Raw genomic sequence first — 20,967 nt, forward strand, 5'->3', positions numbered from 1 at the left:
CCATACTGGAGTGCGCGGTCCCCCAGTCATAACGGGGAGTAATCGGAGTTGCTCCCAGATTCCCAGTGGGCAAATTTACAATTCAACTTTCCAGTTGAATTGTTTTGACTGGAAAGTTTAAATTTCCCAGTTCCCAGCACAACTTGAACACAGCATTAAACTTCATATAAAGAAAGTCTCCTGAAGAAGTATTTGTGTCTCTTTGACTTTTGTATGTTTTCTCACAATATTCATGTTTTTATTGAGATTTTAGGAAGTAGGCCACTTAATGGTACTTAATGGAAGAAAAGGTTTTTAGGCATTTTTATAACGAATCAAAAAAGGGTGACATTTTTATCTAGCCCCCTTCTGCTTTAGTCTCACAAATTAGTAACCAACCAAATGCTATAGAGTCACCAGTATAAATCCAGCTGCTCTGTGAAGACCTCAGAGGTTTGTTAGAGCTCTTTATTGAACAATCACAAAGGCAAAGAAACTGTAGACAGTGGAGAAGCTTAAAGCATGGTGAGGCTGGCATAAGACAACCAAGATAAACATTACAGTTTATGAACTCTTGACAGTGTCTTCAGTGCAACGTTGGTCCTCCAGTGGTCCACTTATTCTACGTCTACAAAAAAAAACAAAACAAAAAAAAAACAGGGAAGGAGCACATGCCATAAAGTTGGTCTTTAATGTATCAATTGCATTACCTAAAAAATTTTTTAGTTGTATTCAGCTTACCCGATCACAGTGACCTCCTGAAATTCAACATTGAGTGTTTCGGGCAGCAGCAAGCAGAAACCGCCAGCAGCCCTTGGGATGATGCCGTACACCACCATGGGAACACTATAATGGTAGACCTCCAAGAGCCTGACCAGTGGTGAGAGTATGCCGGCCACACGAGCACACATGGCGTTGAAGCCGACACCGCTGTGTCTACAAAAAAAAAAAAAAAAGAAGAATTGGACCAAATCAAAGCTGTTTACAGCTCTGCATTATTAAGCTCCACATATTGAAAGATGTTCAGAATAATTGTTCTTCGGAACATTTGCATAAAATAATTCTACTGATATTTAGGTGGTTAAGACAACTACTAAAACCATTCTTGCTTTATTGGTTTTTAGAATGAGTTATTGCTTTAATAGGTTGAGCTCTGAGAACGTAAAGTACCTTTAAGGTCACAGCGCCCTGGCACAGCTGTTTAAATATTTATGACTGAAAACTTTTCTTTGATGTTATCAAAGTAATAGAAAACAAAGCATAAAAAGTGTCTTCCTTTGTATACCTGGCCTTTAATTGCCTTTGTTTTTTTAAATTGCCATCTCTCAAACTGTAATATAGAAGAAATGCAGTTTGAGTACTGCAGCTACATTGCTGTAGTGGCTATACACCCATGTGGATAAAATCCGCATCGATTGCAACACGTATGGAAAATTGAGACTTTCATCTGCTTCCATTCACTGCTTTTATGTTTTATGCCAACTCTGCATGTCTCCCTCACAAAGTATTCAGAGGATTTAGCTAATTGAAGAGGTGGGGAATGCCTATGGGTTTGTGCATTAGAGTGACAGTTCTGGATATTCCTGGAATTTTATTTTATTGAATTGCAACTGCGGCAAATTATTTTGCATCTCCATCTTCCTTGGTGTACATGATGGCATTAGAAACGGAGTCCCAAATAGGCTGAAAGATATGCTTCATCACTGTCCTGATTATTATAGATTGTGGAGCAAAGGCAGAAGAAAGAAAGTTACCTTAAATCTGTAGGATATAATTCAGCTGTGTAGACATGGGCTGTGCTGCAGGCAGCCGTAGCAGCAAACTTTCCCAGCATTGCTATGACAGTCACCACCACTGGAAGATCTGATTGGTACAAGATACAAAACATAGAGGTGCAAAACTGTTTCACACTTTATAGCAACAACAAATTATATACATAGACATGACTTTAAAGCTACCTTTTGGGACAACAATGGCCACCAAACAAGAAACCCCGCCAAAGAACAGGAAACCTGCTTCGCATATTCTCCTCCCAAAGCGCTGAATCAGAGTCAAGCCGACCAAGTTGGCAGGAATCTCAATGAAGCCGAAGATGAGCTGCGTGAGGTAGATGTTTAGGCCGAAACTTCCGATATTTAGGCTCAGTCCGTAAAACAGAAAAGTTGCCGCAAACCTGGAATCGGATGCATTTAGTTTACATGTCTGTTTGGTAGCGATTACAGATATGAACCATTTTAAACGGGGCACACCAGTTAAGGGCCATGATTACGGTATTCTTTCTTAAGTAGGCTATTCGGAAAATGTCCACCATGTTCTTTCTGTTCGGAGAAGGCTCCACGTTCATCTAAAAAAAAAAAATGAGAAAAGAGTTGGTGGAAATTGTTCGCATCAATTCAAAGACTTTCTAAATCTGGTTTTGTCAAAAGTCTAATTGTGGACGAAGACCTTATCAAGCAGATCCGCTGCTACATTTCTCTTGTTAGCTTTGGCGGCCCGTTGGAGCTCCTTCAGAGCCGCCTCCTTCTTGCCCTGAGACACGAGCCATCTGGCTGACTCTGGAAGAAAACTGGGAGAAAATAAACAACATTTGTTCAGTTTGAACCCTAAATTTCCTTGAATTGAATTTTATGGTGTAAAATCTGTTTCTTTAGGAATAATATACCATCTGCTCACCTTAACATGGTCACCAGGACAATGGCAAGAGGGCTAAAGAGCACCAGTTGCATGATCTTCCAGTTTGTTATCAAATAAGCAATCCCAGACAAAATTATCTGTCCGACTGAAAAGGAGCTCATGATGGACATCGTGCAGAGAGCCGATTTTGAAGGATCTGTCCATTCCACCACTGGAAAGTGGTAAAATAGATGATGTTACATTTTTAAGTCTGAAAAGTTTGATATGTTAAAAACAACAACAACAACAACAAAAAAAACTTGCCAATATTGCTGCTTCTGATATTAGGACACAGAACAATACTCTTGAACATAAAGGAGAAACAAAGCGATGAACCTACCCATCACAAATGTGGTCATGATAACAACACCAGTTCCACATAAAAATTTGAGAGCCATGTAAACGTAGATGTTTGGTGAGAAAGCTGTGCTGACGCTGAACAGCAGCAGGATGAAAACGGAAAGAAGGATCCCGAATCTTCTGCCAAACCTAAGGAGAGGAACGGGTAGATTTGAACACTTTCTAAATTAGCTAGGTTGTGCTCTATACTTTTTAATATGACAAATACAATGCATCCTTTATTTGCCAGAATCATCTTCAAGTGATTTAAAAGAACTACGTATTTTGGCTGTTTCACAGTGCTCTGCAAGCTTGTTTCGGATTTGTGAAGCATAAAAATCGAATACTGCTTCTTCAAATTTTGTTCAGATCTTGAAGATGCAGAGCAGACTGGAGTCAAAAGCACTCTCAGTTCAGAAAACAATGAACTGAGAGGCAGGCAAACTGTAATTCAACGCGGACTCAAGTCCACGTCTGAATCGAGACACAATCTTGACAATTTCAAATTCAAAAAAACTGAGGTAACATGTAAAGGTAATGTTACATGTGATTTGTGGAATGCAGAAATTAACACTGTTGAAGAAACTGTCCAGAGAAACAGTCTGAAAGAAAAGTATTCAATGTAAGTCGAACAAATTTAAGTTTTGTATCTTTTTTTTTTTCAGCTTGCAATCTGGCTTTAACAACAACAAATGCAGCATAGCTTTGAAGGACATGGACTTGATGCGATCTTCAGGATGAATTGAAGACCTTTGCTCAGTTTATCTAATCAGAGATTAGTTCTGAGGTTCAGATACTTGTTTTTCTCAGGTAAGATATTGTCTGCTGATTACAACTCCGTAGAAACAACCTTTTCATTTTTAGCTCGTGTTCATTAATCAGAACCCTGTTTGAGCTTTTTAAAGAACACAACATAATTTGGTTTGGATGTGGAATGATGTTAAATTTGTAAAGCCTGCTCTGGCAACAGATCTGCTGATGTTTAAAGGAAAAGTAATACCTGTCAGAAATCGCCCCAAACGTCAGCGAACCGACCAGAACACCAGCCATGTAGATGGACTGTGATGCCTCAATTAAACCCCTTTTGTCACAAACCAGATTAAACTGCAAAAAGGAGCAATCGTTACAGAGACAATATAAAGATAGACATGAATAACCTGCAAAGTATGCAAGAGAAACACAGATATACTGTTGAAGCCACATATTTGAATAAACAATGAAAAAAACCCACATAAACATTGCCCTTAGCTTCCTTTTTTGTCTCACTGTATCTTCAGTAATTAAGGTTTCCTTCCTACGTGTATCTGCACTATAGTGTACACTATAGGAGCTACGTAGCTCGTAGGCTCCTTTTTACTGGAAAGGAGCCACACAAAATCCCTCAGTGGACAATGTAAGACCCTCAGGCCTTACATTGGGCATGCCTGCTGAAGACAATGATACTCTGCTTTCAGCTTTTGCCGGAGGTTGATGCCCTCATTTTACAAAACAATTTCCAAAACCAAAATAAGTTCATCTCTTAGAGCTAACCTTTGAAAATCCCAGCTGACGTAATAAGACATTTAAACTACGAATTTAAATAACTGGCTTTAACTACACATTGTTATTTTTGTTTTTATAATTTTTTTTTTTTTTTTTTTTACCTCTGTCACAATGTTGGAAACACCAGGTTGGACCTCATAGTCCCAGCCACTGATGCATCCCGTTGTCCCGTTGAGACCATACTTTTCAATCATTTCCAAATCCAGATCCACAGGGGTGAACATTTTGCAACTTTCAAATCTTCCATTCTCATCCACGGGGATAGTGAGATTCCTCTGCCTCTCTTTGGTTAGGTTTGGTCCACGCTCCAAAATCCAGTCAGTGTTACAGTGATGTGGGAAACTCATTCCAGTAAACACCTGACTTGTCACATCGAAAGCTGGGAAGATGCTGGGTATGCACAGCGCAATGAGCAAGCTTTTCTGAAACAAACCGAACGCCCCGACCTCCTTCAGGACGTCTCTGAAGCTGCTCCTCTTGGCATGTGGCTCATCCATTTGCAGGTTGAGGATCTGAAGCAGGAGTAGAGACACTAAAGCCACTATTAGGCACATTTAATAATTAACCAAGCACAGGTAAGATGAGCCAAGATAAAGTAATGGTATGTCCTCAGTTCTTATTACTTCATGATTTCTCCAAGGACAATAAAATACAACACAGCCAAACTGTTAGAATGATAACACTGATAACATTGATAAGTGTTACAGAAATGACTCTTCTGTAAACAATGCAAGTGAAGAGTTCAGACAAAATGGAGTTAAACAGATCATAAACTGCATTTAGCGTGAGATGATCTTGTCCAGAATTCATAAACTATAGACGTAGCGGATTTTAAATATAGCCGAGCTAAAGTACTCTTGTTGCCAAAACAAGAACAAATGAGCCATAAAAAAAAAAAAAAATTATATCACATTCAACTTCCGCTTAAAGGCAACCCATAAAAATCACAAAGGTTATTTATTGATGATTTATCCAAGTGAAAAAAAAAGGAGACTGCAATGGTAAGGAATTTTGAAAGTCTTGGGAAGCCTAGCATTGGTTTCCTAAGTTTATTAAATGTACAAATATGGAAAAGTTTGGATTTTTGCCAACAGAAAACCGTTAAATTAAAATCAAATGAACTTATAAACTATAAAACACATTTTTAAAAGATAAAGCTACCTAGAATGCTGTGCAACAGTCATTAAATGAGAACATACCACATTAAACATATTTAAACAGTTCCTCCTAAAATGTTTTTTTTTTTTTTTGTTAGATCTGTTACAAATGTTAGTAAATGATTAAGAAATGCAACAAATTATAGTTTATATTCAGATTCATGGTTTCTCCTCCATGCCTTCATCGAAGCGTTGGCTGCCCTCTGGTGCATTTGTGGATTTTCTATTTCAAAAACACAACAAGCGACACGCGTATTAATTACAGTGCAATGCAGGGAAAATAACACATGTTGCTATTAGTCGTAGTGCTCAGCTTACTTCAGTTCAATGTGGTCCTGGAGTTCGACATTGAGTGTTTCAGGGAGCAACAGGCTGAAACAACCAGCAGCCATCGGGATGATGCCATAAACCACCATGGGAACGCTGTAGTGGTAGGCCTGCAAGAGCCTGACCAGTGGTGAGAGGATGCCCGCCACCCGAGCACACATAGAGTTCACACCCATACCGCTATGTCTGCAAGATAGCACAGCCAGAGCTAAAATGAGTTTGGTAACAATAGTCAATATGACTCTAATTAAATATGTACTTAACTCTACACAAGAAATAAAGAAAGCTTCATTTGGTTGATTATTCCTTTGTAGAAATAATACTTATTTGTATTTTTAAATGTCACCCCTAAGAAAAGCCCGTTTATTTCTATTTTAAATGACACAATACTTGCATGGGAAATTAATTTGTGAGTGGAGCACTAATGCCAAACAACTCTTGGCTCTACACAACCAAATTTGTAAGAATATGTAACGTAAAATATGATGTTCACAGTTATTTGATTCTGTAAATTGCTTTTATTTACAGCCCCCTACACAGCCAATAGAATTGGATTATACAGTGTGATATTTTGAAAGAAGGTGACACACTACATGACTGTCACAGTTTTCAGAGATTTTGGGAAAGACTCATTTTAGTGCCTTGACTTGGTTATCTCAGAAGATACAGGGGTTTTTAGGGCAGTGCAGCAAAACTTGTCTAGGATGAAAACAAGGAACAAATTTACCACTAGGTGGCGGTAATGTTACTTCCCTAGAAAATGAAAGAAAATGCTGTTTAAAATAGGATAACAGATAATGTAATATGATTTGGACAGTGTTGCCTGTATTTGTTGCACTTATGGCGAGAGTTTGTAATGTGTGTTTGAAAGTTTGTTTACTGAGTTTGGAATGTTGGCTGGCATCTAAAAATGTAATTTCTATCTGGACAACTTGTAATGTTGAATTGCCCAAAAAAATAAGTGAAAAAAAGTTGTCTCCTCCTTTTAATTGGGTGTTTATTTCAATGCATATTTGAACCAAATCAGCTTTTTTTTCTTCTTTTCTAGACTTCACAGTGTATTTAGTTTTTTTTAAGGAATGAGCAGTAATACCTTATATCAGTAGGATATAATTCAGCCGTATAGACATAGGCTGTAGTGAAGGCAGCTGTAGCAGAAAATTTTCCCATCATAGCAATGACTGTCACCAGCACAGGCAGGGCTGGTGGGTATAAAACAAATGTGATTATCATATTAAAAAAATACAAATGTGATTAGCATATTAAAAAATAAAAAATAAAAACAAAAAAAAAAGTGTAAGAAAACCACAAACTACAAACAGCTAATATGGTTACCTCTTGGGACTGCAGTGGCAACCAAACAAGACACTCCTCCAAGGAAAAGGAAGCCTGCCTGACATATTCGCCTCCCAAAACGCTGAATCATAGTCAGACAAGCCACATTGGCAGGAATTTCAACAGCGCCAAAGATGAGCTGGGTGAGGTAGATATTTAGGCCGAAACTCCCTATATTTAGGCTCAGTCCATAAAACAGGAAGCTGGCTGCAAACCTGAAATCAGATGCACCATTAGCTTGACTACTGTGATATATCTGCACATGGTAACTTTTTTTTAAAGCAAATGGATTCTTAAGAAGACAAACCAGTTAAAGCTCATTATTAGAGTGCGTTTCCTCAAATATGATATGCGGAGGATGTCCGTCATGTTCTTTCTGTCCGGAGTAGTTTCCAAATTTACCTACAATGTTGAAAATGAACTTCAGGAAAATTTCCACAAAAATACAGTTATAGACATTTTGGTGATTATGGTGTTATTTAGACGCTGCATCGTGCTAACCTAAAACATTGTTATGAAAGACTGTGTATATTATAAATAACAGACAGAATTTCACTTTGCATTTTATCTGATGCTTTGAAATTGGCCTCTGTCTCTTTAACCCTCCCACAGGAGGAAAAAGGAAATGACATCGCTGGAAATAGGGGATCCGGTGGGCTTGTCCCATCAGATCATCAATTTATGAAACCATACAAAAAAAAAAAAAATCAAACCTTGTAAAAGTGCACATGGCGTCAGTGGGAACCTGCCAGACCCCACACAATTTAAAAACCTTGTGGATTTAAATGACTTTTAAGACTGCGGGAGGGTTAAGAACCTCCTACCCTTTAGACATTCCCCGTTCAGTACCTCATCACAACAATGCTTCTCCATCATGTTTTTGTTTTTTTTATTATTATTATTATTATTTTTATTCTACATAATAGAGTCCTGTCTAATCTGGCTGCTTTCAGCGTTGGCTGTGAAAATATCTAATAGAGGTTGTAAGTCACCATGAAGTTTTTTTCTCCTGCTTTTCTATGTCTTTGTCATGTTGACCTTCACTTTAAAAAAATATGAACTCGTACAGCTCATACTATAATAACATTATAGTATGATATAAACTTTTTTAAAAAAGTCAAATAATCCACCACTTTTAAGTACTTCACTTACATGACTTCAGATTGCTTGTTTTAAGTTAACATAATCCCGCTTGATTCTGATGAAGTGAAAGATCAGCCCAAAATACTTTTGGTCTTTGCTCTGACAATGAAATCCTGAACTGATTTTCTTTTCGTTGCTTCAAATGAAACAATTCAGACCAAGAAATAAAGCTGAGTTGGCTGTATTTTGTAATGTCACAGAAAAACTTTTTGTATTTAAAGACGCATGCGAAAACATAAAACTGTAGATTCAGAGCCATCCAGGCAAATATATTAAAATCAGGTCTGAGGAAGACATTCGAGGTTTCTGAAGTTTACATGTGGATGGAAACCTTGTCTAGCAGATCTCCTGGTACTCTTCGTTTGTTAACTCTGGCTGCCCGGAGGAGCTCCTTCACGGCCTCCTCCTTCCTGTTGTGCGTCATCAGCCATCGAGATGATTCTGGGAGAAACCTGTCGAGAAAAGACCTCCAATGCAACTAAAGCCTGCAAAAGCAACGTCTTAGTTGGCGACGTAATTTTTCTGCTACGAACCAGAAGAAGAGCAACAGGATTACAATAAGAGGGCTGAAGAGCACGAGTTGCAGGATCCTCCAGTTTCGGATCAAATATGCAACACCAGACAGAAGCATCTGTCCGATTGAAAAGAAAGCGATGATGGTCGTTGTGCAAAGAGCAGACTTTGAAACATCAGTCCACTCCACCGCTGGAAACCAGATTAGGAGAAAAGTCACTTATGGTCATAATTATGTGACACTGGTGAAGCGTAAGAGCTTAAAACGTTTGGAATGTTAAAACTGCACCTTCATACTTTGCTTAGAGCTAAATACATAAGATCTGTGTAAGTCAGGGTTCAAGCAAAACAAAACAGTAAAATGCTGACCTACCCATGACACATGTGTTCATAATAATGACACCACCTGAAGACCCACATAAAAATTTAAAGATTATGTAAACGTAGATGTTTGGTGAGAAAGCCGTGATCACTCCAAACAACAGTAGAAGGAGAATCGAAAGCAGGACTGCAAATCTTCTACCAAACCTAGAAAAGAAAACGGAGCTTTATTAGAGGGCAAAATTGTAAAGGAACGCAAAGAAATCACACGTAATTCTTGATTTTATTTCATTTTTAAATCATAAAACTCAACACGACCCTTTAAATTTAACATAAAGTTACAGACGGCCTTCAGGCATATCAGCTGATCTGAAGTGCTTTGCATATTACATGCTCAGTACTTGTTTCACAAATTAAAGTCTTTAATAGTGAACGAGTAAGGATTCCTACCCCCATTTTGTCTGTAAATAACCATGTCCATATTTCTATGTAAATATCCGATGCAGCCTCATAAACACCTTTGATGCTTTGAGATTAGAGTTGCCATGAGATGGTAGAAGTCCACTTTACTCATGTGTGCTATCCGACACTCATTCCTGCACATTTTCTATTTTACAGGTAAACGCTTTTCCAGTCAGATTCCTTCATTTCTTTCATCACCGATGACAAAATTCTGAATATTTAAGGCTAAAACATTCACCTTTGGCTTTATTCTTTGCAAGTTCTACAAACTACAAAAAACAACACAAAGTGGCTTCTGATGAGGCTGTGACGTAAAGAGCTATTTCACATTTTAGTGTTTATTTATTTTGATTTGGTATCAGAACAAACATATACCAAAAATCTAAAAATTATGTTATGCCCATCAAATACCAGACCTGATTGCTCACCACTAAGTCACAGTCCTTTAAATTTTATAAATATTTGTCATAAAATTTAAATTGTGCTGTGGAAAATCAAAAGAGTAAGTAATTTAGATATAAATTAAGATAAAAAAGTGCCTATTTTCTCTTTCAGTTAAAATAAATATAGACACAATCTTTTAAATTGGGGAGTAAGAAGTGAAGTCTGTAAATTCGATCATTTTTCCCACAGCTCCACCCAAACTTAGTCAAACCTGGAATATGACAAAAAGAACTTCCATACTTTTCCAAACTTGTCAGGACTGTGCAGAAACTCCGAAATAGTCTAATATCTGATAAGTCTAATATCACATTACACTAAAATGAAAAATAGTCTCAGTATATTGACTAAGATAAAAAAATAAAAAATAAAAGCGTTATTTCCCACAATCTGTTAATCTGGAAATAATAGCATAGGGTTGATATTAGTACCATGAGTTCTTCCCAAAATGGTGAGGTAAAAGGAAATGTATTACCTGTCAGAAATAGCCCCAAACACCAAACATCCAACGAGGACACCTGCCATGAAGATGGACTGCGATGCCTCGATTAACCCACTTTTGCCGCAAACTAGATCAAACTGTAAACAAAAGCAACTGTTGTTACAGAAGAAGATAAAAATGCACTAAGAATCCCAAGGAAGGAATGCGAGGCTGTAAGAAAATAATGGATTTTTGCTTACGTCTGTGACGAGGCTCGAAGCTCCTTGTTGAACCTCGTAGTCCCAGCCATCGATGCATTCTGTTGTCCTGTTGAGGCCATGTGCTTCAATAGTCTCCAAATCCAGATCCACGGGGGTGAACATGACACACGTTTCAAATCTCCCATCCTGGTCCACCGGGATGGTGAGGTTTCTTTGTCTCTCTTTTGTCAAGTTTGGACCTCTCTCCAAGATCCAGTCCGTGTTGCAGCTGTGAGAGAAGCTGAGTCCCGTGAACACCTGACTGCTGACATCGAAAGCCGGGAAAATGCTGGGTATGCATAAAGCAACAAGTAAGCTTTTCTGAAACAAGCCAAACTCTCCGACCTCCTTCAGGACGTCTCCGAAGCTGCTCATCTTGGCATGTGGCATGTTTGACAGAGTTCTCCTCGTAGATGTGCACAGTAGAGACAGGTTTAATGTTTAACTAAGCACAAATAAGATAGTCCTTGTCACTGCCTTTGTAACTCTTTTGAGGGGAACAACAGTTGTTACGACAGCAATAAAATGTCTTTGGGAAACAACACAGATAAAGATAAAAACCATGTTATCATAAAGCTGTGATACGAGTGAAAAATCCCCGGAATCAATCAATTAAAAAGACATTATTAATTAGTTTGACAAGCGTGCAATAAGATGATCAAAATCTGATCATATTCAGCTCAATATTTGCAGCTGTAACTATTACAGCTTTCTGTAAATCGGAATATTTCCATGGTGACAAAGAAGTTTAAACTTAGTTTCATCATTGGTTGGACCTACAAGGGAAGGCAGATGTTGTGATTTCACACCTGCAGCGTATTGCCATCAGATGTTCATACAAATTATAGGGTTCTTCTAAACAACTTGGAATTCTAACATTTTTATCACTTTTATCCGAACAACGAAGTCAAAAGTAGTAATTTATGCAAACGATTGGGTGAACATTATTTATGATTAATCATGAAGAACAACAGAACATTATTTAAATCTCGTATTCATCATATCTACTTGTTGTTCACACACAGATGGCTTATCAGTCATAATAAAACCAATAACTAGTTTAAACTGGTTTGCTTGGATTCCTTCAAATCCAAATAACATACAGCCACAAAACCTTTTTTTTTCAATGTAATAGCACAATAAATACTAATTTGCAAGTTATGAATAGAGATAATTTATGTTGTAGCTTTTTCATTAACAGTATACATCTAGCACTTGTGCTACACCAATAATTTATGCAGAGGGTCTTCCAGTACAGATTTAAAATATTTTCAGAATACATTATAGTGTCCAAGGTGTTCACATTTTCCTATTTCAATAAATAGCCGTGCATGTATTTGATTTATTTATAGTAACAGTACGTATTTCGTCAAGAAAATAATGCATTCCTTGGCAAAGACAATGATGAAATTCTAAAAGACGCAGCAGGATAAAATATGTCATATATAGAAGTGCATATCTGGTTTTGAGAGCTGAACTCAAAACACTTTTCTGTGTATTCATGCTTCACACTCTGAAGATTTATGGTTTTACTGGTTCTAAAATATTATATTTTGTTTTCAAACATGAATGTGTGCACCTCTCCCTAACTAAAGAACCAGACATTTAGCATGCAAGTGGTAGTTAATGTCACACAATATGCTGTCAGCACCAATTTGTGACACAACCACAAACTAGTGTATAAATGTTTGTGTGTGATCACATGAAAACTTTGGTCACCTGAGTCTTTTTAACTCGTATAGCAGACCAGAAGGGCCACCAAAAGTCATGATGACGAGAACCAGAGTAACATTTATTGTGAACGTAAACACGGAAACAGGTAAGCATGCAGCAGACCTTGGAAAAACAAACGGGATTGACTCGGCATGTTTTCCAATTCAATGACCACAGCAGGTAGAGTCAGCTTTAAAAATCTAAATGAACTTTACACAGAAGAGAAAATTAACTCACCCGTAAATCACCCTGTTGATCCGTACAGCCCCTGCAATGCAGTGCTTTGTTTCCCCCCGGCCCCCACTGACAATTAATAAACTTCAAGTTTTTAGTTAATAATTATGTATCGAAACAAACAGGATTTCAATACTGTGAGACTCAATAACATCGTACATCTATCTTTTAGAAACTAATGCATTCATATCAGTATTTAGCTCCCATGTGTCATCAGCTTTCCCAGGGTGGGTTTGAGTACCAGGTATGTGTGAGTTCAGGTGAAATCTGGATCACTGTGAAGTAATTATCCATGCCTGGGAAGCTATTGATTGTGCTTATGTTTGTTCTTCAAATGTCATTGTGTCTTTGCTGCAGTTTTGTTTATCTGTCACCTGTTGTATCTGGCGCCTTCGCTCTGGTAGTTGACAGTTCATGAAAATTTTTCCATGGCACACCTACAGTGTAATGATTGATCATTAACTCTTCCCTTTAAAGAACATAAGATAAGGAGTAAGGTAAGATGAAAGTCATTATGTTTATGAGCTTTTTTGATGAGGTTAAAGGTGTGTGATATGTCATTATATTGTGTGTAATATAAGGTGTACAGATACAAATTGCAGATGATTATGATCTGAAGATTATCAACATGAAAACAATCCACATCAAATGAAACACAGCTCACTACTTTGTTTACTCAATTCTCTAATTAACTGATAATTTGATTTAATAGCTAAAATTATCTTTCAACAGAGCATTATGTTTGGAAAGTGTCACAAAATGTCCCAGCCAGGATCCTTTAATCTCACAACTGGAGCGTAACTAAAGGAAGTGTGAGATGGTAAAAAAAAAAAAAAATAATAGGCTCTGGTTTGAATTATAATTAATACTATTTAATCCTTTTGCTATACCACCATAATTTGATTTAATTCCCACTTCCTGGGTGGGCATCTTTTCCTAGCTGCTTGTAACAAGGTGATTTTTTTTTATAGCTGAATCTACAGTGTAGTTAATGAAACCATGACTCAATTTCTTAGATGATCAGAGTATTATCAGACCAGTTAACATTTTTCATACAGAAATGTGTGCTTAATGAAAAGCATGTTTAATACATGATTAAAGGTTATTTTCAAAAGGTACTTTTGAAAGCCTCACTGCAACCTGTAGTTTAGTCTGTTAATAATAACTGTATAATACCATTAAGTCTAGATCTCTGTGCCAGTAATAAAAGTTTCGTTTAGCAGAAAATGAGCTAAGAAGCATAAAGATTTTCCTTGTCATTAAGAAACAGCAACTAAGGTGTTTCTTTGCCAAAACAGCAGATGCAGTCAGAGACAACTGCTTTCAGTACAACCATATTGCTGAAGTAAGGAACTTGAGCTTGATTGACTCATAATTTCTTAGTTGAGTAGTTGGAATTGGGTCATTTATTCTGGATTTGTTTGGTTTACTACTGGATGAGGTGCGAATGTGCAGATTGGCCCTGTAATTTTTTGAATTTTCTCTGCCATAAGTTGTCAACTTCAGGAGGGCCTGTGGGCTTGTCAACTGCTGCGAGTGAAGCTCGAGCGTTATTAATGTTTTTGTTCATGATTTCCGCAAAGAATGTTTTCGTGTTGAATGATAACTTCACAGTCTTTCTTTGTAGATCTCCTAAACCAGTGAGCTTTTGAAATGCTTCCTTTCACCATCCAGCTGCTAACTTGGCCTCCAGGATCAGAGATGCTCTCTTCATTTCTGACATGATAAAAGACATGATGAGAGCTACAGATGCACAGTGGCTGGGACCGCTAACTGAACTAGTGGTTGTACTATACTGTAACCCTACACCACTAATCACAAACATTAGTTCCACTAATGCAAATGCGTTATGCCTACGTAGTATTTAATAGGAAATAGATTTTATCTTATCTAACAACTAGTTTTTGCAATTTTATTCCTGAGGTCAGAGTGACTAAAAGGAACCATCAGCCAGTGTGAGTGTGTGTCAGGGAGGTTGGACCAGTTTTTTTTTTTTCCACTCTATTTTTTGGGGTTTTATATTGATAACCAATAATATTACTTATATTTACTTTTTGGTTGTTTTTGACTGTATACAGTGAATAGCTTGCAAATCGACCTATCAGTATAAGATCTAGTTAATATAGTCACTTCAGAATAATAGTTAAATTAAGTGATGCAAATAAATACATAAATAAATAAATGAACAGCACACAATGATTGCATTCAATCATATGTCCACATATAATTACACATTGATATAACTTATTCTGTCGCGGAATCAACTTGGAAAAAAACTGTAGCAAAATTAACAATCCACACGGTACTGTTAGTGTTTAGGGCTTGCAAATATCAGCTATACGTTTCATAATCAATCATAATATCTCACGATAACGTTTTTTTTTTTTTTTCTGATAACAACAACTAAATGATTAGTGTCAAAATAACTGCTCCATCTTTTCTTAATGGTTTGCAATACATATATACGCTAATAATAAAACACATATGTAGACGTGTTTAGGACCCAAATATATCGCACAGGCAGACAGAATTTGTTTTATTTTCACTGCTTTTCTGCACATAACTGTCGAAGACGCATATTAGCATTTACATATCATTAAAAGGAAAAGGGAAAAAAAAGTACTAAAAGTACTATAATTTATTAGTGACCCATTATCTTTGGACTGTCAAAAAAAAAAAATTAAGATTGTAACAACTAATAAAATGTGACACATAATTCAAATGATAAACTCTACAGTTAACTCAATAAAAACATACAACTATTACATCAGATAGTCATAATGTCAGTAACCTCAGGAACAATCACAATTTTGTGCTCTTTTCTTCTTTATCTTCTTGAGCACAGGATCCTTTCTCTGTGATTTCCTCAGATGATTTTCTGAAATTATAAACAGAAGCGAGTGATTTAGCAAGCAGCTGGCGGGAGGAGGGGCGGGGAGGGAAATGTGCAAACTCACTTGTTTTCAGCAAGGTCCTGCAGCTCGGCGTTGCGAGTTTCAGGCAGCAGCACACAGAGACCTCCAGCCACGATGGGGACAATGCCATAAATCAGCATGGGGATGGTGTAATGGTAAACATCCAAGAGACGGATCAGGGGAGCAAGGATTCCTGCCACTCGGGCACACATGGAGTTCAGACCCACGCCGTTCTGCCTGTTGGGACAGAAGATCAAGTAGTCAGCTGTCTCCTCACTTCAATAAAGCTAAAATGATAAAGATGGATCCTTAGTTTTGCTTTCAGGTCATTACTTTCTTACCTCAGGATGGTGGGGTATAGCTCTGCTGTATAAACGTAAACTGTGGCAAAACTGGCAGTGGCTGCAAATTTACCCAGAACGGCGATAACTGTGATCACGATGGGAAGATCTGACGAGCAAACAAAACACATTTCTGTAATGAGTGCTGGACTTTTTTATAGCCATAACCATTAGATGACATAATAGCAAAATAATTGAAGGGTAATAGTGATTATTTTTAATCGAACATTTCTAAGCCAAGATTGTGTTACCTTTTGGTATAACAAGGATGCCAAGGCAAGCCGCGCCTCCAAACAGCAGGACTGCTCCTTGGCAAATTTTTCTTCCAAAATACTGTAAGAATGGCAAAATACCCACACGAGCAGGAACCTCCACTACGCCAAAGATGAACTGTGTGAGGTAAATATCCAGACCAAAGTTGCCAACATTGAGACTTAGTCCGTAGTACATCAGACTTGTCGCGAACCTGTTAAGTCGTGACAAAGACATTTAAGTGACCTCATAAAGTTAAAGCTACTAAAGTGCCAGCTGGATACTTACCAGACAGTGCTCATGATGAGAGCCCGTTTTCTCAAGTACGATAACCTGAAGATGTCCAGCATGGTTCCCTTTTTGTTCGCACCCATGCCATCCAGCTGAAAAATTGTGGGTGTGATTAGTGAGCTTGTTTTCTGGTAGAGGTCAGAGTGTGATTGGTGGGACTCACTTTCTCTAGCAGCTCCTCTGGCACTCTTCTCTTGTTCACTTTAGCGGCTCTCCGTACTTCCTTTATGGCCTCCTCCTTCCTGCCCTGTGTAATGAGCCAGCGAGCTGACTCTGGAAGAATCCTGCTTGACAAATAAGTCTGGATCACAAACTGTGCTGTATGCTTTATTATTTTTTTGCGGCTGTTTTCAGCTGCATGACGTGTTGAAAGCTGCAACGTATTTCTATTAGTCACAAAAACAGAGTTTGCGGTTTTGAAACATATCGGTCACAGGCATTTGTTTTGTTGTTGTTTCATTTTCTTGAGGAAAGAAATTTGTCTGCCTCCATCTCCTCTGCCTGCCTTATGTAAAAGACAGACATGGTGTGGAAACCAAAGAAGTTCCACCCATCAGTTTTACTGAGGTAACACTGTTTTAAAGTTAAACTTGAGAAGCTGTTTCAAATTAAATAATCTGGTCAAGTTGTTTTAAATCATGTGTTAACATGGTGATAAGTCATAAAATCCCATTATTATTATTTTTTTACTCAGGTTAATACTGTGAAAATCATACCTGTGCCTACTTTTAGAGGCAGTCATCCAAATACTAACCAGTAGAAGATTCCCAGTACGAGGATAAGGGGGCTGAAGAGCACCATCTGCAGGATCCTCCAGTTGCGGATGAAAAAAGCAGTTCCAGAAAGTATCATCAGTCCAAGAGGAAAAAATGCATGGCAGATGATGGTGCAGAGAGCAAACTTTGAAGAATCACTCCATTCTCCACCTTTAAAGGAATATTATAAGAAGTGTGAAATCAAGCATCTATGTGCCGTAATCTCCAGACTGTAAGTTGCCGCTTCTTCACGCGCTTTGAACACTGCGATGTGACTAATGTAACACTTTTTTTCCAGGTTTTCAAAAGGCTGGACTGCTGCCTGATGAAGAGGACAGCACAAGCTTGAGAGTGAAACGAAAGTGACATTGAGAGCAACAAAGGAAGAGAGAATGAGGGAGTGTGTGTGAGGCTGTTCAATTTTGACACTGAAGAAGACTATTTTGGTGGTTCTAGTGTGCAGGAGGAAGATGTGATCAGTGGCTTTTTCTGGTCAGCCCCTGAAGTTTCTTGCTTTTTAAGCAGCTGTGTTACAGACACTGTTATGGATAAAGCATGTAGGGTATATATAAAAAAAAAAATCTTTCTGTGTAAATATCTCGTGTTACAACATCGACATCTGCAGCTTATAGACAAATATAGCATATGTATGTACACTTTTTTGCCTCTTAAAGTTAGTTGGTGAGGCTTACATTCAGGTTTGCTCAATAGTCTGGAAATTACGGTACTGATTGGTATAGATTATGCACTCGAAATAAAGTTCCCATTAAATTCAGCTGTGAAACCTGCCAATGACAAAGGCATTTGCAACAATTCCAGATGTTGAGAAGCCACAAACAAACTTGAGAGCGACGTAAACGTAGATGTTGGGTGAGAAACTGAGTCCTACTCCAAACACAAATAAGATGAGGAGCGACAGCAGGACCACAAAACGTCGGCCGAACCTACAGAGAGAAAGGCTGAAACGTTAACACATGCCCCTAAAAGTTAATTTTGCTAGTTAACTGTTCCCTAGTTAATGGTTGGACACAAGTGGTCATCACCTGTCAGCCATCTGTCCCAGAACAAAGGCTCCAACCAGCAGACCGGCCATGTAAATAGACTGAGACGCCTCAATGAAACTGCTTCTGTCGCACACGAGGTCAAACTGACAACAACATCGAAGAGACAAAGAAAAACTGAGTTATACTTCATTTCTCTAAGCTTTTTATTCTTGTGCTTCAGCTACTTTGATATATCCTACAGTAAGAAATGTGAAAGAAGTTTCTCTGATCAGAAGAAACAAAAACTAAACTTTGGAGCCTACATGTAAAAAGCTATGTGTGGAGGAAAACCACTGCTTCCACTGTCTTCATCATGTTGCTGCATGCCTCTTTGATGTCCTTAGGTACACCTCATTTAATGTGTTTTGTGTTTTTTCCCTTTTTCTTCCAGATATCTCAAGTATCTAGTGAGATGGATGGAATCTCCACTCTGAGCCTCCCTTCGGTGTTTAACATTTTGTAATCCTTTCAAAGGTTTTTGCATGTATTGTCATTTTAAAAAAATAATAATTAGACATATTTAATAATGCCTTAAAGTACCTTTAATTGTGTATTGTTGTTTTTTGAAAGTGACATCTATAAATCTAGCATTCACCAGTCTGTAAAAACTCTTGTAATCAATATGTTATATTTTTAGACATTTGTTCTGTTTTACTATCAAGATGAATAAAAAAAAACATGTCTAACTTTAAAGTACTTTGTGTCATAATTATGCACTTTCAGCAGATCAGTGTTCCAAGGTCAGCACTTATTTAGCGCCAGTCAATCATTCAGTGACAATTATGTGGCATTTTTTGCAGACTCGCCAAAGTTGTCTCTCTATGTTGAGCTGCTTAAGCTTTTCTTACCTCTGTCACGATGCTGGAGGCATGGCTGTGCTTCTCAAAATCTGATCCATTTATGCATCCCGTTGTTTCGTTAAGTCCGTACCTTTCAATGGTTTCCAGGTCCAAACTTACAGGTGTGAACATTTTACAGCTGTCAAACTTTCCCTCGCCGTTAGTGGGTATGGTGAGGTTTCTTTGTCTTTCATCAGTCAGGTTGGGTCCCCGCTCCAAGATCCAGTCGGTGTTACACCGGTGCGGGAAGTTCATACCTGTAAACACCTGGCCGATCACATCGAACGCCAGAAATATGCTGGGTATGCATAATGCAGCCACCAAGCGTTTCTGAAAGAAGCCAAATTCCCCGATCTCCTTTAAGATCTGCCCAAAGTTGCTCATAATGGTGTCCTAAAGTCCTCGGCAAGTAATGAAGACAAGGGACAGCTGTGCTTTCAAGATAAGAGAATGAGTCTCATCCTTTAAGTTAATGTTTGAACAAGCAATCAGTGTGCTTTTATGACCTGTCAAATTACTAACAGGCCAGCAAGCAATATTGTCAGATATGAGCTATCAGGGTTTCTCCTTTAATTAACAGCACACCTGTTGGTAATAATATTTAACAGACCCTAATGAAACAACCAAAAAATATTCTTCATTCCGGCCATGTAGACCTAAACTTAAGATTGTGGCAAAAAAAAAAAAAAAAAGCATTACATCAGGGCAACAGTTATACTTATAAGCTTGAATGAGGCCTTATAAGTAAAATTAACAACTGTTTGAATACAGACATGTTGGCTCTAACATATAATACTCTTCTCTGGGTTTCATATTATCTACTGTAGACTATCCTCTACAACACTATGCATGGAAGTAGTGAGTAAACCTGAAGAGAAAATTCAAATGTTATTGCTAATTATAGGAGTTCTGGACTTGCGCTTCATCCTAATCTGTTAATTCTTTGTTTCTATCTAGTGTTTGTCTTTAAATCTATTTTGATCTAATTTTCTTGTTTAATTTGAAGTCACCATTTTCATATTGTCATAACCTGACTAACAGTAATTTTGATATGGATTAATATGGACAATTGTCCAGAACAGCCTTACAGGAGAATGCACAAAATTAAATAATAATAATAAAAATGATAACTATCTTTCGTTTGTGTCTTGAACAACTTTAACTTTACTTTTATTCATGTGCAGGCATCCCTGTGTCTTGAAGAAGCGCTCTCTTTGCTGCTGAGTATGGTGAGATAGCTGCCAATCACATCACTTTGTGCATAAATGTGTAAATGTTATTATGGGAGGTCACAAAGTTTCCATATAAACATAAAATGTGACATGCAGAATAAGTTTTCTTCTAAAGGCATCCATAATTAGTTACAATAGACTTTATTGGGGAAATATTTATTTTATATGTAAAAAAAAAAAAAAAAAAAAAAAAAAAAAAAAAAGTACAGTAATTATACTGTAGGCTGTTTAATTTTTATGAATTTTGATAAAATATTGACACACAGAGGTTGCCATGTTGTTTACGCTGCAATGCATTCTGGGTAAATTAGATCCTTGGTCTGATTGCGCTACCTCCGTCCAGCCAAAACAGCCTGTTCCCTCTGAGTTCACAAAATGCTGCCAAGCACAACATGAACATGTGGTGGAATGTTTTTTTTTAATTTTTTTTAATGTTTTT

At 37.6% G+C, this 20,967-nt stretch overlaps 3 protein-coding genes across 3 annotated transcripts; all 3 read right to left on the reverse strand.

Annotated features, from left to right (window-relative positions):
* Nucleotides 1–431: 431 nt before the first annotated feature.
* Nucleotides 432–5,655, reverse strand: LOC103140406 (solute carrier family 22 member 13-like). The gene is made up of 10 exons (XM_016673137.1): nt 4,635–5,655; nt 3,992–4,095; nt 2,993–3,141; nt 2,653–2,824; nt 2,425–2,545; nt 2,229–2,323; nt 1,938–2,152; nt 1,734–1,842; nt 721–915; nt 432–607 (listed from the first exon to the last, which is right to left on the reverse strand). The coding sequence occupies exons 1-10, from the start codon at nt 5,085–5,087 to the stop codon at nt 544–546; spliced, it is 1,677 nt and encodes a 558-aa protein (XP_016528623.1). The 5' UTR covers nt 5,088–5,655; the 3' UTR covers nt 432–543.
* Nucleotides 5,656–5,745: 90 nt separating this feature from the next.
* On the reverse strand, nt 5,746–11,338 carry LOC103140407 (solute carrier family 22 member 13-like). The gene is made up of 10 exons (XM_007555555.2): nt 10,914–11,338; nt 10,708–10,811; nt 9,382–9,536; nt 9,029–9,200; nt 8,827–8,947; nt 7,660–7,754; nt 7,353–7,567; nt 7,111–7,219; nt 6,009–6,203; nt 5,746–5,913 (listed from the first exon to the last, which is right to left on the reverse strand). Exons 1-10 carry the CDS (start codon nt 11,301–11,303, stop codon nt 5,850–5,852), a joined length of 1,620 nt encoding a protein of 539 aa, XP_007555617.2. The 5' UTR covers nt 11,304–11,338; the 3' UTR covers nt 5,746–5,849.
* A 3,721-nt stretch (nt 11,339–15,059) lies between these two features.
* LOC103140409 (solute carrier family 22 member 13-like) lies at nt 15,060–19,730 on the reverse strand. The gene is made up of 10 exons (XM_007555556.2): nt 19,306–19,730; nt 18,458–18,561; nt 18,204–18,358; nt 17,414–17,585; nt 16,823–16,943; nt 16,657–16,751; nt 16,368–16,582; nt 16,117–16,225; nt 15,818–16,012; nt 15,060–15,738 (listed from the first exon to the last, which is right to left on the reverse strand). Exons 1-10 carry the CDS (start codon nt 19,678–19,680, stop codon nt 15,663–15,665), a joined length of 1,617 nt encoding a protein of 538 aa, XP_007555618.1. The 5' UTR covers nt 19,681–19,730; the 3' UTR covers nt 15,060–15,662.
* Between the last annotated feature and the right edge of the window lie 1,237 nt (nt 19,731–20,967).

This window comes from Poecilia formosa, unplaced genomic scaffold (assembly GCF_000485575.1).
Source record: "Poecilia formosa unplaced genomic scaffold, Poecilia_formosa-5.1.2 Scaffold71, whole genome shotgun sequence".
NCBI classification, from domain to species: Eukaryota; Metazoa; Chordata; class Actinopteri; order Cyprinodontiformes; family Poeciliidae; genus Poecilia; species Poecilia formosa.

Coding starts and splice junctions, on each gene's coding strand:
- LOC103140407 (XM_007555555.2), bottom strand. CDS start 11,303: ATGCCACATGCCAAGATGAGCAGCTTCGGAGACGTCCTGAAGGAGGTC. Junction 10,812..10,913: donor CTTCGAGCCTCGTCACAGAC/GTAAGCAAAAAT, acceptor TTTTGTTTACAG/TTTGATCTAGTTTGCGGCAA. Junction 8,948..9,028: donor ATCCTGTTGCTCTTCTTCTG/GTTCGTAGCAGA, acceptor TTTTCTCGACAG/GTTTCTCCCAGAATCATCTC.
- LOC103140406 (XM_016673137.1), bottom strand. CDS start 5,087: ATGTGCCTAATAGTGGCTTTAGTGTCTCTACTCCTGCTTCAGATCCTC. Junction 2,324..2,424: donor CAGCGGATCTGCTTGATAAG/GTCTTCGTCCAC, acceptor TTTTTTTTTTAG/ATGAACGTGGAGCCTTCTCC. Junction 916..1,733: donor TTATATCCTACAGATTTAAG/GTAACTTTCTTT, acceptor TTTTTTTTGTAG/ACACAGCGGTGTCGGCTTCA.
- LOC103140409 (XM_007555556.2), bottom strand. CDS start 19,680: ATGAGCAACTTTGGGCAGATCTTAAAGGAGATCGGGGAATTTGGCTTC. Junction 16,752..16,822: donor CAGAGGAGCTGCTAGAGAAA/GTGAGTCCCACC, acceptor ACAATTTTTCAG/CTGGATGGCATGGGTGCGAA. Junction 16,013..16,116: donor CTATACCCCACCATCCTGAG/GTAAGAAAGTAA, acceptor CTGTCCCAACAG/GCAGAACGGCGTGGGTCTGA.